The 18,479-nt window shown below is 36.9% G+C and overlaps 2 protein-coding genes across 6 annotated transcripts; one reads left to right on the plus strand and one right to left on the minus strand.

Moving 5' to 3' along the window:
• Nucleotides 1–29: 29 nt before the first annotated feature.
• On the plus strand, nt 30–4,869 carry Ykt6 (YKT6 v-SNARE homolog). Of its 3 annotated transcripts, none has more exons than XM_022847303.2 (6): nt 30–462; nt 807–923; nt 1,880–1,962; nt 2,810–2,910; nt 3,346–3,612; nt 4,069–4,869. In XM_022847303.2, the coding sequence occupies exons 2-6, from the start codon at nt 817–819 to the stop codon at nt 4,102–4,104; spliced, it is 594 nt and encodes a 197-aa protein (XP_022703038.1). In that variant the 5' UTR covers nt 30–462; nt 807–816; the 3' UTR covers nt 4,105–4,869. The 3 variants fall into 3 exon arrangements, with proteins under 3 accessions (XP_022703038.1, XP_022703040.1, XP_022703039.1); XM_022847305.2 differs by having other exon boundaries at nt 30–259; XM_022847304.2 differs by having other exon boundaries at nt 30–177.
• Nucleotides 4,780–18,463, minus strand: Sec5 (exocyst complex component secretory 5). Of its 3 annotated transcripts, XM_022847291.2 has the most exons (16): nt 18,339–18,463; nt 14,085–14,197; nt 12,646–12,798; nt 12,270–12,543; nt 11,718–11,920; nt 11,449–11,594; nt 11,037–11,221; nt 10,695–10,919; nt 9,159–9,386; nt 8,915–9,033; nt 8,386–8,573; nt 7,376–7,516; nt 6,739–6,924; nt 6,249–6,410; nt 5,588–5,811; nt 4,780–5,198 (listed from the first exon to the last, which is right to left on the minus strand). In XM_022847291.2, exons 2-16 carry the CDS (start codon nt 14,194–14,196, stop codon nt 5,075–5,077), a joined length of 2,670 nt encoding a protein of 889 aa, XP_022703026.1. In that variant the 5' UTR covers nt 14,197; nt 18,339–18,463; the 3' UTR covers nt 4,780–5,074. The 3 variants fall into 3 exon arrangements, with proteins under 3 accessions (XP_022703026.1, XP_086827799.1, XP_086827798.1); XM_086971673.1 differs by lacking the exon at nt 5,588–5,811; XM_086971672.1 differs by lacking the exons at nt 4,780–5,198; nt 5,588–5,811 and adding an exon at nt 5,818–5,986.
• Between the last annotated feature and the right edge of the window lie 16 nt (nt 18,464–18,479).

Here is an 18,479-nt window from a genome sequence, read left to right on the forward strand (position 1 = left end):
TTCCAACTTTCTCCGACCTTATCAATGGTTTTGCCTGTGTTGTTGTGTGGGTTTCGTATGCGGGTAGCGGGTGGTAGCGAAGACAGCAAGCGGTAAACCACAGAGTGTGTGACGTTTCTCTTATACGCAGACTGGTATATGTCTGCGAGTCGGGCCTTCGTAGCGGGTTTCCTTTGTGTGAGTGTTCGTGGAGTGTTTTTTTGTGTTGACGGGGTACAAGTGACAGCCAGTTTCCGCGTCAAGTGAATAACCCCGTCGCGTAAGAACATTTGCGTACCGTTTTGTCACAGAGCAGTCATGTACACTGTGATACTCTAGAGAACAAGGCGGTCAGATTGCTCTGACTGATTGTCTGTCATCTTTTAATCGAATCATGGCCAGCTTATTAGGTCTCCCAATTGGCTCGCAACTCTTTGACTAATCCGTCTGGACAGGCATATCATGTACAATTAAGAGAGACAAGTAAATAGCACTGTTAAGTAATATTTTAGTCCTGAATATTTTCTAATTTCTTTGCGTGCTAGTTTGAGGGAGTGGTATATATAAGATATATTAAATAGAACTCTGCTATAGATCATACAATTGGCTTCCAAACCTCTTAAGACATTCCCGGAGTACCTGGTACTTATTTCTGTCCTGTAATTATAATTGCAATGAGATGCGTGTCGGTCACTTGGTTGAGATAAACAAGTAGAGAAAAAGGAGGAACTGAATTGTTTTTCACAAATCGTAAACAAGCTGAGGTGTGCACCCAAATGTATAACTCGATTGTGTTTTTATCGTATTTTTGATGTTTAACTTTCCAGAAGTTTCACAATGGTAAAGCTTTTCCATATTGCGGTACTTTATAAGTACCAGTCAAAGGTGACGCTAATGACGGCAGCTAGCGACCTTTCATCAATTGGTTTCTTCCAGCGATCTAGGTTTGTAAGATAATTCCTGAACTTACCTAATACGTTTGAGCCATCATTAAGGTGGCTGTATTTTATTTATTCAAAATATTTTATAGCCTCATCAAAAATTAAATAGGGTAGGTCTTAATAATGTCTTGGCAGGTTAGCAATCAACATTCTTTTTTGCTTTGCTGTAGTTCTTTTGTTAGCCATATTTAATCGCACAATACCTTTGATCTTAGAATATATACTAAAAAATATCTATATATATGACATTCTTAATGAAAGTAGTGTACACAATAAGAACTTTTCTTTATTTATTGGTCTTAGTAAATCAATCCGGAGATACACTGATATTAGTTGTGAATTTGAGTGAGATAGTGCCAATAACATCGTGTCACCACACGTAAAGGCCATGTTTCGGCGGCATCGAAAAGAAAGTAGGTTAAGCAGTTTGAGTCGATACCTTTTGTGAATACCTTATATATTCATGGAAACCTTTGTACGTATTTGATTGTTTAGTATTGATTTTTAATAGTAGATAGGATCGGGCCAATCTGATTGGAAAATAGCCGGTGGTTACGTTCACGTGAAAGATCGGGCAACGTGAGTTCGGTCTTGATCAAATGGTGCTCTTTGAGTACCATAAGTAAGAGAAAGAACGTTGCTAATTAAATAAGGAGTTTTTATTCAAGTATAGTAATAATATTAGTTAAATATAATAATACTACATTAATAATATTAATTGGCGTATAATAATATTGTTACACATATTGTGTAACTATTAACCTGTACAATACTCCATGATTAAGAATTGATGCCATTCATAGATTAGTAGTTAACTTCGAGCTTTCAGAGGCCGAAAAAACCAAGATACTTTTATCCTGAAATATAGTCCCATGTAGGAAAGGCCTCTGCGTTATTATTGGGTTCTGTGTTGAATGCGTAATGTAGATATGATCTAACTAGCAGCAATGAAATTTCAGTGCGGCGGAGTTTATGAAATTTACATCGAGCGTCGTTGTCGAAAGAATGCAACTTACCACCAGAACCACAATCAAAGAAGGAGGTAAATGCAGCTTTGATGGCTAGTGATGATATTAGGAACAACAGTATATCAAGTTGAGTGAATTATATCGTGGCTGAGTACTACCGCTAGACTGCAGCAGAAGCTTCTCTTTCATAGCAATTTTTGCGAGACGACTGTGCCCATAAACAAAATAACTGTCAACAAAACAGCTTTCTACCAATATTGTAAGCGTATCTGTAATATCGCTTCTGATTAATATTAACATATTCAATAATTTTTAAGTTGCCGTAAAAAAGCTACAGTAAAGTTGTTATCAAAACTTTCCGTTTCAATTTCGAACTTAGTATTTAAATCACGCTAGCAGTCGGGACTAGCGTTGAGGCACCACAGTGCTCGTATAGTTTCTATTATTCTTACTCATTAAAACTCATTAAAACTACAGCGTTTCAATTTAGGTCAAAGGTTAGAAGTAAAGTGAAATTCTGTGCGTATCATCACTTCTGGCTATCTGATTTACGAAAGTCTGCGACGTCTTGCAACGACAGATGGCACTATACAAGCTACAGTATAGAAGGAGTCCTGCTCTTGTCAGCGAAATTAATGCCTTTTGTAGGATCTAGTGTATGACTATGTTTGCCTAAAGAAGCGCACTTGATTTCGAGGCTAAATTCCTCCTAATCTTGTTTGTGACTGTGATTAACATTTCAATTGGACCAGTGAGTCCGGAAAGTTTTAGTTGCATCGCAGCCTTTACAATAGTATGTCTACGTTCTTAGAGTAACTACTCTAACAGTAACCGCAGTGAACTTATGTAGGCAAATACCTGGAATTTGTTGAAACTCGCTTTAATATCGATAACTTTATACTATTTCAAATACTATTTCAGAGTACATGTGCCACTGTTACTTACGTTGCGATGGCCTGTCGGGTGTACTGATTTCGGATCACGAATATCCCAACAGAGTCGCTCATACGTTTATTAATAAGGTAAGGTAAACTCAATTTTACTAAATCGTAAATAGCAGTTATTCCCGTTGACCAGTTATGTACTTTTAAATTACGCTTTAATGTTTAAAACGCGAAGGTTCGTCTTGCTGAGATGTTCAAATTATTGACGAACATCTAGTAAAGCTTCTTTTAAGAATTCTGTTATACGTGTTTAGTCGCAATAATAAACGAGCAGGAAGAAAGAGAATAAAAATAATAGACTTATCGGTGGTATAACTCCAATTGTTTCTCGTTGGTTTAAGTTTTTTAAACTTCCATTAAATAAAGCGTAGTGATGCTTTGGTTACTGCAACGCATTCCAATATCTTCATAGAGTTTATAATGCAGTACGTTTAATGCACGTTACACATTAGCATACCAAATACGCTTGGTTATAAAGAATTATCATTTTTAAACATGTAATTCATTCGGTAGGTCTTAGATGATTTTGCGGCGAAGTACCCTCCTGATTCCTGGTCATCGGGAAGCTCGTTCCCCTTACCGGGTTTGGAGGCCCAGTTGGCCAAGTTCCAAACCCCCAATCAGGCGGACGCTATGTTAAGAATCCAGGCTGATCTAGACGAGACGAAAATTATTCTACATAACACGATCGAGGCAGTTTTGGAGAGAGGAGAAAAACTCGACGATCTTGTCGCCAAATCAGATGATCTCAGCTCTCAGAGTAAAATGTTTTACAAAACGGTTAGTTTCTCCAAAACGAGTGTGATTTTGTTGTGCTTTTACTTGCGTTATTAAAACGATTACCCAAGAATAACTTGCTTACAGACTCGTAGAGATAATGCATTAAGTTCTGTACGAAACTTTCTGCAATGAAAATTCACTTGTTGAGGATACGAATAAGTATGATTTACTACTTGTTTGTTACATACGCAACTGTAAAGCCACACGGGCTGAAATATGTGGCTAAATGAGCATTTGAGGAAATCGTCTTTTTTTTTTTAAACTAAAATTGAGCTCAGCATTCTCCTAAACAAAATGCTCGGATGACATAATCGTTGGTACGTCAAGTTACCTCGTATTACACCATGTCTATATGTCGTACTTTCAGTTTCGTATTTTCTTCAAATATGGAATTATCAACATTCTAATTAAGGGATATCTATTGACACTAAATGCTTCTATATGTTGTCATTTCAGGCGCGAAAGACAAATCAGTGCTGTGTTCTTCTCTAGACTGCGCAATGTTTTCTCGTGAATTCTAAGTGTGCGTCGTGATCCTGTGGGATTTTCCAGAAAGGTTTATTGCCGCTGTCTTGGGGGAAAAACAAAATTTGACAAAATCGTCAAAAAGACCGACCCGCCGACAAGTGGAACCTTTTATTCTAGTTATGTCAAAGAAACGAATGACTATTTTCGAAATGTGTACCACATGGCCACATGTTCCAGAACAGGTAACAACACATACTATACCCAATAAATGACCCTATTTTCGTATCCTCACATAAAACAAAATCTATTAATAAATGTAGCATTGTTTAGCAACTCGGAAACAATTATAAAAATGAGTCCTAAAATAAGATCATGTAAGCTGTCGTAACCTTCAAGGATATAATAACCGTATTTTAGCTTGTAGGCGAAATAGCGAAAATACTACGAAGTAAACTCCAGTAGCATCGGCGCATTATACTGTTTGATATGAATGAATCGATATATATTTTGTATATAAGTGTATGTACGTATAGGAAAAATAAGTGAAGTTATAATAATTACAATAAAATAGAAATACAAGCAAGAAATGGGATGAAACTACTATACATAAATATAGTGTGTCTACACTACTAGAATATTGTCGACGTTAAAATTTTAGTAATTTACTTGGAATATGTTAGCTAAGAAAAAGAGAAATCATTTTGAGAGAGAAACCAATTTTATTGTTATTCTCCCATTAAATGTACTTGTAGTTCGGAAGAAAATATCTAAATATAATTATAAACGATACTACTCTTGTCTTTCGTCTATATTATGCTCCTGATACTTGTCTTATAGATCGTTGCTATTTTAATAAAATTACTGTATTACTATATAAAAATGTATGAAACATACTAATATAAATATGAACTAATTCTTAAGAATATTTCGTCTCCAGATGATAACAGTTGCTGTATATGGGGTTCATTGCCTCGCGTCCTGGCGAATCATTGCTTCATTGAAAACACATAATTTGCAAACGCTGATTAAATTTAAATTGTCTCACAACGTCGTCCACCAATTCCTTATGGGTTCTATCTGTGGCGCCCAACCGATCCTTACATGGCCGCAACACTTCGCTGAAAACATATTTAATAGCGAACAAGTTATTAGCCGCTATTTGGGCAATTATGCTAAGAATTACTAATGAATTACACAATATTAAACGACTCTTCTCATGCATTTGTGATTGATCCGTCTTCAGAAACATGCAACTGTGATACTGGACGGACCCGCAAGCTTCGCCCACCACTTTTTTTATCATTAATTAGACTAATTTGGTCCCGTACACCTTGGAGTTATTTCAGCAGCTCATTATATTATAAACAAATTTTACTCGCGCTAAGCGTGTCCAATACGTTAACTATGGTTCGCTTACGCCTTTCTTACATCTTTCCTGTAATCCCGTTATAACTCTCCTGAGATTACAAATCTTTAGCAATAATATATATATATAATGTGAACTCACAAAAGGTTGTTTTTATCAAGGGACCTAAGGGCGCTTTCTAGTGCCAAAATGTCAACGCATATTTGTAGATTGTTTCCTTGCACAGATGTCGCTTTAACGTGCTGGCATTGGCGAGCAACCTCAGCGACAAGTGCGGCTGCTATCGGGGGTAGCACCCGCTCAATAAGCGTAGGGCAGATGCGTAAGATTTGCTGTTGAACCTCTGTCAGCTCCAGAAGTAATTCCTGAGTAAAAGCCAGACGCAGTATGTTACAAAAATTACCTTTTAAATTGCCTTAATATCAAACAGAGGTCATTCGTCTTGTTGAACAAATACACGAGCGTGAGGTATAGAGTCTCAGGTACTCATAGCATCAGGTACTTACGGCAGACGACCTTCATTATATTTCTGAAAAATTCCTGTGGATGAAGCTTGTCAGTCTTTTTATGGTAAGCATGCATATATGAATGAAGAAACAGCTTTATTTATTTACCCAAATTGTCTAAGGTTTCACTTTTTAAATTAGGTATGGAGGTTCGTTCGTGTATGGAGAACGCTAAGTTGGCCTTTATTTCGAAACGAAGTATGATTAATAAATTAAGCGAAATTTTCGTAGTAACAATAGTTAAGTCAACTCCGAAAATTCCAAGGTTAGAGATAGATCTCTTGCAGCAAACTTACCTTAACATACGTTGAAACATCGTTTGGTATCTTGGGAGTGTTCCACTCGACGCTGTACTCCTGCATAAGTTCTTCAACCATATCAACGAGGGGTCTTTGCAGTCGGCTGATAACAAGTTGTAAAACCCTCTGATCCACCTGAGCTAATAACCGATCTCCTTCCTATGAAAAAAAAAAGCGTAAGTAGCAGTTAGTATCTGGACCCAATAAAAGCATCCACTAACGATAGAGTCATTTTACATGCGTTACAAGTATACTACATTATATGAAACTAACATACGTGATAACTTACCCATGGTATAAAGCAATAAATGAAAAAAAGTTATCTCTACCAAAAGTGCAGTTATTAAGTCTGTATTCACTAAATGAGTACAAACTAGAATATACTACTGGTATTTTAATAATTTTAACAATTTTAATAACGTTTATTTTAATAACAAATTTTAAACAAATGATGACACATGGCAAAACGGATTAATTTTTCACCTACATTTATGATGTCCGTTATATCGGGATACTGTTGGTTATCAAATGCGTCTTTGATACGTCGAAGTACGTGCTCACGACTAACAGCAACATTCGCCAATGTGATTAAGAGTTTGTCTTCGATTGAAAGGCGGCCACCTGGGCTGTTTCCACAGCCACGATCTAAGACCTCGCGTAAAATTGTTTGCGTCTATCATATACGAGAGTATTCTCAAGGAAAATGGATATCAATTAGCTAATTTGTACTCGAATTAATATATTAATAGATATTAATCCACATAATAGTTGGAAGATTAGTCTAAGTTCAGAAATGTCTAGGTACACAATTCCATAATGCGTGCCAGGCTGACGGACCTATATGTTATTAAATATTAAAAAAAATTATATATATATATATAGAGAAACGAATTGACAAAAAGAAAACAATTTTTCTTTGACAACAATTATATGTAACTCACGTAAATAACAAATATTCTTAATTAGATATTTTCTTTTTGTTTCCTATATTTCTTAGAATTTTCTTAGATAAGAGGCTAATATTGCAATGCAATATCTTCTTTTTGGATAAAGTATACATAACTTTATCGCTATGCAAGCTTTTTATTTTTCAAAAAATCAATATGAAAATACAAGAATTTCACCTTTTCTGTGGACGGAGCTTTCTCTAGGGCATTGACGTATGACTTTATCATTGCCTCTACATTCTGCATTATTGCAACTTTGACGTTCATTTGTTTAAACATTTGACCAGCGGAAGATTGTAGCACGTTCTCTTGAATCACCTAAAAAACAAATGCCCAAGCCAAATGGTAGTTTTTATTAACTGATAAACGGGTTTAGCAGTATATACACAGCTTGAGTCAACAATTATTCGTTATCAAGATTACTAAAACCTTTTAGAAGGTCTTGGATGAAGAGGATTCCTAGGCAATCCTCTTGTGGCATCAAATTCCGCGTTCAGCTTAACTAAACTATAGCCAGTTGGTTACTATTTAAATTGTTCATCAGTCTCGGCATAGTTACATTTGACTGGTGTGAATTTCATCACATACGCTAGGCGTAATTTAGACATCATTAGCCTACATGGTGCTACCATTGAGGGGATATTTATGCTAAAAGGTTACAGCTTACACAAAAAACTAAGACATGTTTATTGTGTAGAATCGAATACGTACACAACCCTGAATTAAATTGAAAAAAACATTAAAGGTTGTTTTATTCAGGATAACTAAAACCATGTTTTGACCTTGAAAGATATTCATAAATAAAAAAAAAAGATTAGTTTTACTCTGCATACACAGATATAGATTACAATACAAAGTTGGTAGATAACCAAATTAACGCGAAATATGTAACTGTCTATTGGGAAATTCTAAGAAACTAGTAAATTTTCTAGAGCCAAAATTGTGCGACTCTAATGGTGTTAATTAAAACTGACATTCATAGTTCCCTTTAAAACACTTATTATTAAAGCAGTAATCGTTGGTAATAATATGTTACAGTAATAACATTTACAGCTGTCGAGGCCGTTTCAAAGTACTTTAATGCAAAAAGTAATGTCTTTTTATTAGATTGTTGTCAGTTGTCGTCAGGTGTATTAGATTGTTGACAAATCCAAAAGCTATTTTCTAAGCAGGTAAAATATATGTACCTGTAATGCCTCAATGACGCGGTTTTCAAACAGAAGAGGTAACTGCGACGCTCCGAAATGTGCGCCTTGGAATTGGTTGCCACCCCCGCCGCCAACCATAATTCTGCCACCACAGCCCACTGGAGCTGAAGGAACATCAAACGACGAACTGCTTTGCCACGTCTCGTATTCATGTAGATGACTGATATCTAATTATAAACACGTGTAAATTGAGAAACATGCTAAGCTATAAACGTGTATAGTTGCTGTCGATGTATTATTTACACCTAGTTAATGACATCTCATTGCAAATTTTAGCTATATTAGTCAGTCGAGGAGAATAGCTGTAAATTAAATATGATTTTGAAGAGAAATAATCTATTTGAGCATAGAGAAAGTCAACTCTATTACCTAGACCACTTAATAAAATTTTCAAAGCTCAACTACTTGGGTCTGTCCTGCCTAAAACATACAGTCCTTTGACTCACAGATAGAGGTATGTGTCAAGTTTCCTCTATATTTCTTTACGTCATATGGCATTAAAACTGACCCTGTGCTGCTTGACTCAGTAGCGAGATGATTGCGTGCTCACGAAGGTCCGTAATAAGGCTTTGCATTCTGGCAGCTGCGTGTGGGGGATCCAACTTCAACACGCTGGAGTAGCACTTCCTGCAGAATGGTACAGTAACAATAACACCATCTTAATTAATTTTATTAACCTTGCTAGAAACACATGGCTTTGGAGACTCATATCAATGTAATAATTTTATGTTTGATCATGGTGAATGACCTACCTGACATGCCGGAGGCAAGTCGGAAGCCATGGGCCGATCGACTGGCTAGGCGAATGGGGCCAAGCCACTACGGGACTCATGGCAGGCGTGGGCAACAGTGCAGATCGTACCTCAAGACAAAGTCGGGACTCCAACTGTAAAGTTAAGTCGCTACTGCGACGTTCTTCTTCTTCACTGGGGGCTGTTTGAATTCCCTCCATATCTCGCTGAAGGTAAGCTTGCTGGAGTCTATTCAGGCATCATTGGAAATATCATAAGTCATCTTAATATGTATCGTAACTGACATATTTTCAGATGAAAACGAATAGAAAGACTATTTTACATTCCCATAATATAAGATGTAAATTATAAAATGGAAGCTGCATATTTTCTCTCGACAAAAATACTGTATAATGCACAATTAATCCAAAAATATATTGCTGCTCAGTTCTTTTATATCTAAACCGCTTTGGACCGACTCTGTAGATTTAAGTTGAATCGCCATTTGACAACAACTGAATCTCATGGTGTGTATTCACGTTGGTTAAGGGGCGATGCCAATTTTCTCTCAGTTTCTTTATTCTGTCTCATAAAGAATTCCTGGGTTTAATGTTACAAAACTAATCAATTTTTTAATTCGGTAATCAAATGTACTGCTGTGAATTTAATTTACCAGGGGTTAAGAAACCTCACAATCTGCCTGCGTGATATCTGGGGAGTATGGTGAGAGCAAAAGAACCTTCCGCTCAGGTTTTGCCGCGCGTTTTGATCGACCTTTGCACGGTCTGACCTGGCACTGTCATGAAGAAGGACGATTTCGCTAGTTCGTTCACACGATTGGCCATACACAGATTCTTAACGTTTTTTTGGTCCTTCTAAACAATTTCCAAGTGTATATCAACCTTCTGGTTTCCAGTATGGAGTTCTCGCTGAATTTTAGACTTAGGCGTATTTCCTTAGACTACCTATTTACCTCAATTATTCATATTAACGTGAAGACACCATTTCAGGCAGAACATTTTTTTTGTGTAGGAAACTGCCGTTGTGGGTGCCTGTTGCTTAGTGCCAGATGAGATATTCAGAGGCCGTGTTTTTAATGTTTCACAAAGTTTACGGGCGCTTAGATTCTTAATTTTGAATAAAATTACATTGATTCAGGGTGTCTGGTGACAGTCGACTATCCTCGGCCAATTGCCTAGGTTGTTGCCATTCAAGGTCATCTCCGATCTCGAATAACCAACCGCACCACCTGGTCTAAGATGTCAGTTTTTAACTTAACGAACCACTTTCGAGCATCTTCTTTAATTGTAGAGTTTTCGTTATATCCTGGGTTGCTTCTGTTCCTTTCTAAAGCAAGTATCGAAAATTAATTCTTCTATTATTAAGTATAACCGCATTTAAAGTCTGAATTTTAACTAACGTTTCCCCCAGCGCAGCGGAAATCACATAGTGTTTAAGGAGAGGAGAAAGCGTTTTTGGATAGCATAAAGGGAGTAAATAGGATGAGGAACAGTCGACCTTTGAAAGAACCCGCACGCAGCTTTTTGATTTACTTACTTGAAGAAATCTGGAGCATTACTGCAGAAGAATCTGCAGAGACTGAGCACGAATTCTACCTGTGGAGGATCACTCTCCCCTTCAGTATCAGTCATGCTAGCTCGACTACAAGCCCGAGATAGGTGAAGGTTTTTTAGATCATCCATAGACTTGAGAAGCCACTTTTGGTTCAGCTTGATTGCCTCCCAGCCTGGATTCCGTTCCGGTTCCAGTTGTACAAGGTAGCTAAAAGGAAGTTAACACAGCGTTACGTGAGTTAATTTAAAAGTTGCCACAGTGCACGATGTAACACATCCACGACGTTATACCTGTTTTATATCTGATTATATCTCTTCCAAATACCTGATGAGCTTCTTGCGTTGATCAAGTGGTCCCGGGAATTTTCTGATACCCTCGTAAAGCTTCTCCTTGAACAGGGCCACTTTCGATTCAACATCATTAAGGACCCGTTTAAAGATGCCAACCTCAGTGTCGTGAAACACTGAACGGGCACGCGCATAATCACTTATGACTGTGTCGTACTCTCCCTGCAAAAAAAAAACAGTGGAATATAAAAATAACCATTTGGGTTATTGACGTACCTAAAAACGTGGTCATAGGGAAACTTCGTATTTTTTTTTATATTTACACTTAATTTGTCTAAGTCAGAAGTGATATTAAATTAGCATAGAAAATTTCCGTCAAGAATTATCAGTACCGTTTATAACAGAGGCACATGTAATGCCAGAAATGAAATGCAGAAATTAATAGTTACCGCTTTGACATTGTGTTCGATTTGGGCGGGCAAATTAAAGAGAAAGCGGAATTTGTGCAGAATCGATAGCGAAGTTCTCATTGAATCGGAGCTCTCTTTTCGCCTCAGAATTTGTTCAAAGATCGAAGATGCCTCGTACAAGGTCTCTGTAATTTCAGCACCGTGCAGATTACCAACGAGAACAAATCATAAAGGGCATGTAAAATGTCAAACAGAAGCAGACACTGACAGAAAGCTAACGTAAAGGACTACAACAACCATTGACTTACCTTTGAGGTGCTGCGCTACATTTTCTGTAAGAGCTGAACCCATCTCAGTGCGGTCCTTGTTCATAACTTTATTGAGTTCTTTAAGAACATCAAGGCACTTCACAATTGCATAAACGTTAGACTTGAGAAATGTTGTAGGTCCTTCCTGTTGGTTGCTTACACGTCTTTCTAACTCTTTTAGACCAGTACGAAGATTCTCGAAACTAGAGAATGAAAATGAAGCAAAAAGACAAACAAAGTAAGATGAAAACACTGCATACGGTACGCATCTAGGTTCGCGGCCGCTTGTTAATTGAAACTTGTTAAAAACCCACTAGCTGAACTATCTTATCAAGTCGCGGGGTGATTTCTACAGCAATGGAATGGCAATTCTACAACCTTATTATACACAGTAAAAAATTGTCCCTATATTTGACATTAAGTTATTACTAAACATAACGTTTCATACAAATAGTGGGAAATCATTCTAGTAACAGTAGTTTTAGACAAATAAGAAAAGCTTGGTAGCTATAACTGACGATTTGTTCGAACGTAGAGCACAATATCTGGTACCTGCATTGCATGTGGTTTGTAAGAAGATAGAGGTCTGGACTAAAGTTTCGGGAAAAAACGTCCGTGGTCTTATCTCCAAACTGAGCTTTAAGGTCACTTTCCTTGGTGGGACTTAAGGCAGTTTGGTCAGCTCCACCCAGTAGGTTAAGTTCTTTGGCGAGCGACGACGACGAAGTAGGACCTTTCATCGATGGGAAAAATGGCCCATGGAAATGATGCGCCTCATCCACCCAAACAGCGGACTCTACCGTTGGCGATACAGATTCATGGATGCCTAGCAAAAGAATCATTACTTAGTATGATATACTTGACATACTTAGATGTTGATATATTTGACATTTGAGTAAAGGATTGCTTTTAGTAAACCAATGTTTACCCTTAAATTGCACAGTGCAGCTTCCTTTTCCGCCGGATTTCGTTGTAATAATAACGTCACCCACACCCGAACAGATCCGAGTCCGTGTGACAATTTTGTGCGAAGACTTCCACTCCGAGAACATGGTGCAATCCATACCACAGATTGTCACGGCTGAAAGCGCCAGATTTATGTTAGCTATATATGTTGCGCTGCATTGGTAAGACATAAAACTGTGCTGTGCTAAAAGCGCTTGATTCCATTTGCATAAAAAAGCTAACAGCTAAGCATTTCCCATGATATGCAAAGAAACACTTTTTTTTTTACGAAAAGCTTAATTCACATTCTATTTGTGGGTGTATATTTGTCAGGCAGTGTGCATAAGTATGTATTTGACATACTGCTTGCAAAACTATCCAGCATCTAACAACTGAGGAATAAAACGTGCAGTACAGGAATGAAGAATTATTATTTTTGACTACATGACCAAGCCTTCCTTTTTTTTCTTTCTTCTATGTATTAAAAGCGTGCGCAAACCTCAGCAGTACAGATTCAATATGCTACCGGTACTGGCTGGTCGTAATAACAGGTGAAATCAATACATTCGCCTCCTCCTTATTTTCTCTAAAGCAGATAATTCGGCCTTTTGCTCATCGTTTCAGTGGACCCGAATGAAAGTAATAGCGAGCGATTGCAATGATTATAAATACTTCAGTTAAGTTAAGAGAAAGTAGAATAGATGGCGAGTTCTATCGTTATAAATTGAGGATAACAGGTGCGTTCATAGGACATTACGCCAGGTAAAGGAAATACAGCAGAAGGGACGGGTATAAAGATCCACGATAGCCTGTCCTGTAACAATGGTCATGCATTAGCCACATATTTCTGATACAGTTCTCAAATCTGTAGTGCTTTGAAGCGCCGATGCTGCCCGACCAAAATGTTAAATTCGAATATCACATGAAGAAACACTGTATGATAAGCGTTTGTGACTTGTGAATGTAGGCCTGTGTCGGCATGCTTAGCTTGTGTCGTTGATCATGCTCCAGCGTTTTGGTACGTAGTCGACTTTTATACAATTAAAGCTGCCACATAGCATGTTACCGTCGTTTAACCTGTAAAATCTATTTTGAAAATGTTTTTTTACTTTAAAGGGGGATTACTCCTTGCAAAAAAGTGATAAGCGCTTCCTGATAAGCACTTTGGCATGCACACTCTAGATTGATTAAGAATATTTATTTATTTTCAATAACATATAATCATACATAAAAAAGAAGTTACTTAACTGTCAATTATTTTGGTATTCAATCAATTGCACCTTCAACCCGCTTCAAACATATAGCCTTAATAAACAATTGTTACAACGTTACTTCTCATCGGCAAATGAAGTTCTCTATGATTGCATCTACCTAGCGAATTTTTATTTAACACAACAATTTAATATATAAACGTATACTTACAAACAAGGTCATTTTGGCCGGTTCCAAAGTTCTCTCCTCTTATTGTCACCTTGGTTCCTGGCGAGCCCTCGGCAGGCGAAAGGCCTGTGACCTTTGGGGTATAATCGTCCATGCTGCAAGCCAAGAAAAATCAAAAGCTCTAGCGACAAATAGCCTAGAAAATAATTGATTATGATATCCCTAAACTTTTCCAGTTGTCATAAATAATTTTGCATTAAAAAGCATTGTATCAAGTACACGTTGTTTTGCATACGTCACACTCAACTAACTACAATAGAAATTAAATTTTCGTGCATTAATAATATATAGAAGAATGCGCGTCGGATGTAATCAATGTCTCGAAACTTTCAACTAACCGAAATTGTAATAGATTTGTATCAAATTATAGCTTAAGTCAAGTGTACTTCTCTTATTCCGGTTGACCCCTCTAAGTCGTTGTTCTAAGGAACTGTATATGTCTTACGCATCTGTTCAATAGAGTTTAATGTAGTTCTATGTAAATAGTTATCTGTTACCGGTTTAAAAGGTGCTAACGCAAGTTCATCAAAAGAAAAAGCCGTTTAAGTTATCTACTCGTTTATTACAATTGTCATATAATTAAGCGTTCTGGTGAATCACATTTGATTCACAGAAAGACTCTAGCAGTGTATGCTCAACGTGTTAGATCAAAGTTTGGAACACGTTCAGTTGTGTCTTAAGCCAGATCAAATGCATTAAAGTAGTATCATTATTATCTTCAAGTATAGTAAGTTTACTTCTACTATAAGTTTGGCATGCTCTACTTACAAGTATACGTAGTATTATTTCGCTTCGTTCGTACCAGCATTTCAAATAATTGCAAAAAGAAGGTGTGGATTAGGAACACACAGTAATTTTTTTGTTTAGTTATGATCTCAGTGATAGACCCGGGAAACCACGCTTAACAGTTGCTGGATAACTTTCCAGCTGGGTCCAGCTTGGACCTTATATAGGATTAACTAATAAAATTTTAATATAGCGTTTACTGTACAAAATAATAGTGGCGGTGCTATAATAATACAATAATTAAGGTGTATTACTAATAATAATTAATGTAAAGTATTTTGCAGGATGCGACACTTTTTCTATCATTACTTTTTCGAGAATCTAAGCGTTGTGAGGACTGTAGTTTTATCTTGTGACGTTCGTACAAACAAAACATGTTTTGGAGCAAAAATGACAGAAACTCACAAAGATAATGTCATAATCTCACTACTGATATATTATATGAGTTCCTTCATGAGCTAGGCACGTTTACCAATTTTTCTTATCAAGGACATTTTTTAGTTCCTGACTGGCAAAAGGTTTCTTCGTACTTTGGCTTTCAAAGAAAATCACGAAAAAAAAAGCAGTGATATTAGTTCACACGACCAAGAAGGCCACGCTACAAGTATCCTGCCTTCATCAAACCTATCTTTCACTGCCCTTAGTGCTTCGTGTGCCCAATAGCAGATAGCACTGCCTTGTTGGCACCACATATTATTTAAATCCGACTTATCTAGTTTCGTAGATGGAAAATCCTGGAAAGCAACATGTTTTCGCAGGGTCAAAAACACGGTCCAATGGTAGCTCCCGCCCAGAATTCGCACAATACGGTTACCTTAATCACGTAATGTGGTTCTTAGTAAATAGCATGAGCGTCATTGTGTGCTTATTTATGGCAGTTTTGTGTATGCATCAAGGCGATTACGTACGAATACATTTAACCTGAGACGACGATTTTTATTACGAATGTGGATGGATCGCGTTAAAACTGTTCTTCGACTTATGTATTAAACGTATAACATTTTGCATGATTTGCAAGCTTTAACTCTTGGGTTAACTGACTTTTTTTTACAGGAACGGACACCACGATTTTCGTACATATGAGCTAGTAGAGTACGACAGACTTATATGTTATCCTCTGCAAGAAATTGTAGGTGTCAGGATTTTCTGAATTGCTGCCTTCATGACTTTTCTGTGCGGATTCTCCATAAGGCATGAAGTAACGGATGCAGGTACACTTCTTTCAAATCTTTGGACAAAACAACATAATATGATTGTAGAGAACCGAGCACTTTTAGCATGTATTGATACTTAAGCTTTACAGCAAGAGTTCTTATAAAAATTTGTACCCCGACGATTTAGTAGTCCTCCGAACATTCTAATTAATTTATATATATATATATATATATATAAATTAATATATATGAGATATATATGAGACAGTTTGGCGAGCTATTTTCCTCGGCGTATGTGCATTCCTTTGCTATTCCTGGTAGCAGAAACCCGGTCCTTTTTAGAACAAAACCGAAAACTCATCATGGCAGAGGCAAAAAGTTCATGTTCGAAATATAAGCCAGGACTAATTATCGTATAATATGCTAATGTCCTCATATCGGACGAACCCGTACCAGGGTTATAAACTCTATTAATTGCCTAAAATCGACGGTCTACGTTATAATTACTGTGTAGTACCCAAAAAGTTCGACGATTCCTCGCACGAGGCAAGATGATGGAGATTAGACCATATGGACTCGAGATTTCACCCAAATGGTATAACAGGTCTATAATAATAATGATACTAAAACAAGATGATGCTAAATGTTAATGCATAAGTTAGTTGATGTTTCCAAGAGAATTTCCCATTTTTACAATTAAATCATCCCGATGTAGAATTAACAATCAGTCTTTTTAGACCTTTGCATAATTTCGTTTTCTTGACGTTTTTTGACTTCTGGTATACTGTCGGCCACATATTTATATCAACCGAATTGTGTGTAGAAAAACTATTGAAAACGACTCGAGCAGATCTATACGTATCAATATCACCCTGCTCACTATTAAAATTAGAATTCATTCACACATTTAAAGAACTAATCTTTAAAAATAACTTGCAAACCATTTAGAACCTGAATCAAAGTCTTTATTGACGACAGGTATATTTAATAGATACATTTGAAAGAAACACTCTATCGCCACATGTAACATTTTTTATACAAACTGCTGTTTTCATTTAGACGTGACGTATTAGCAAACGACATCATGTTTGTCCCGATGTATTTCAAACACCCTGAATATATAGACCAAATATTTGAAATCTCGAAATCGATTCTGGAACGAAAAATAAAGCTCTGTTAACGAGGCATTTTTCAACAAGATGATGCGCACCTACCTCGGTTTTTTCTGGTAAGAGTCGAAATCTATGAAGGAAAGTAAATATTACTGGGCAAATATCATAAAAAAACATATAATTCGCGTGCAATTATACCAGGACGGCTCTAAGTTTCTAAGTAAATCTAAAAAATAAATTTTTCATTATCATGTGTCTCGTCGAATCAAACCTGGCCACCGCAAATAATCACAATCGTTGGAGCCACTTTCAAGAGCATCAACACGCAAATACATAAACACTTCACTCGCCTTCAACTATAATTTGGATCAAATGTTCAGTAGCCCTCGTAAGACGATTCAAGCACCGTGCGATGTTGGCTGCTGTAAGTATTTCTAGCAGCAACGCAGACATTCGCTATTACTTCTACTCCAAACAGACGCAATAAAACAAAGCTAGCTTCATTGATTATTAGTTATATATTCTGACCAGATTGTTTGTAAGTTAGCACCATCACCTAGAATATTAGGATTATGCGGTGCATATTGAATATATGTCACTGTTAACTCAATGTTTTTTTACAGGAAACAGTCAAGAAGCTAAACGAGGATAAAAACTAACGCGGATCATTGCGGTACTTTAGTAGCGGTAGCAGAACAGAGAAGCACCACTAGAGCACACGCATTTCTCAAATCATTGAGTTCGAGGAAGCATACATAGAAATGGTATGATAAAAAAAGGATGAACCGACTTGTTTACTAAACAAATCCTCACAGCACCGTCTGCGATGTAAGGTACCCTAAGGATTTCAGTTTGTTCGAGTTTTAAAAAAGAATGCGGCTGACTTCTGCCTGATGGATGATTATAAGTCAGTACACGAGCAATCAAATAATAACTGAAGTTTTTTCTCACCTTAGCATACCTTCTGCTCTATAATAATAGCTTAACACCTATTAAACTATAACGAAGAAAACATATAGGTAAGAACTGTGAAATGATGATTTTCATACAAAAAACCGGATTATTTTAAGTCGAATACACTAAACTTGTCTTTGATAAATACGTCACTCACAGAACATAGAGCTAAGTTAATTCAAGGTACCGCATAAATCACACAATAAAGATAGTCAATATCGCACACTTACGAAATATAGCTAAGCAGAATCGGAAGTATTTTGTCCTTTCAATTATGTGAGCTTGTTCAGTTTAACTTTCCCATTCGACGCAGTGCAAACTCAATGCGAACGGAGGCAGTAACTCGCCGTTTCATGTATGGCCTTTGAACC

Source organism: Varroa jacobsoni, unplaced genomic scaffold, assembly GCF_002532875.2.
Source record: "Varroa jacobsoni isolate VJ856 unplaced genomic scaffold, vjacob_1.0 scaffold_1278, whole genome shotgun sequence".
Classification (NCBI taxonomy): domain Eukaryota; kingdom Metazoa; phylum Arthropoda; class Arachnida; order Mesostigmata; family Varroidae; genus Varroa; species Varroa jacobsoni.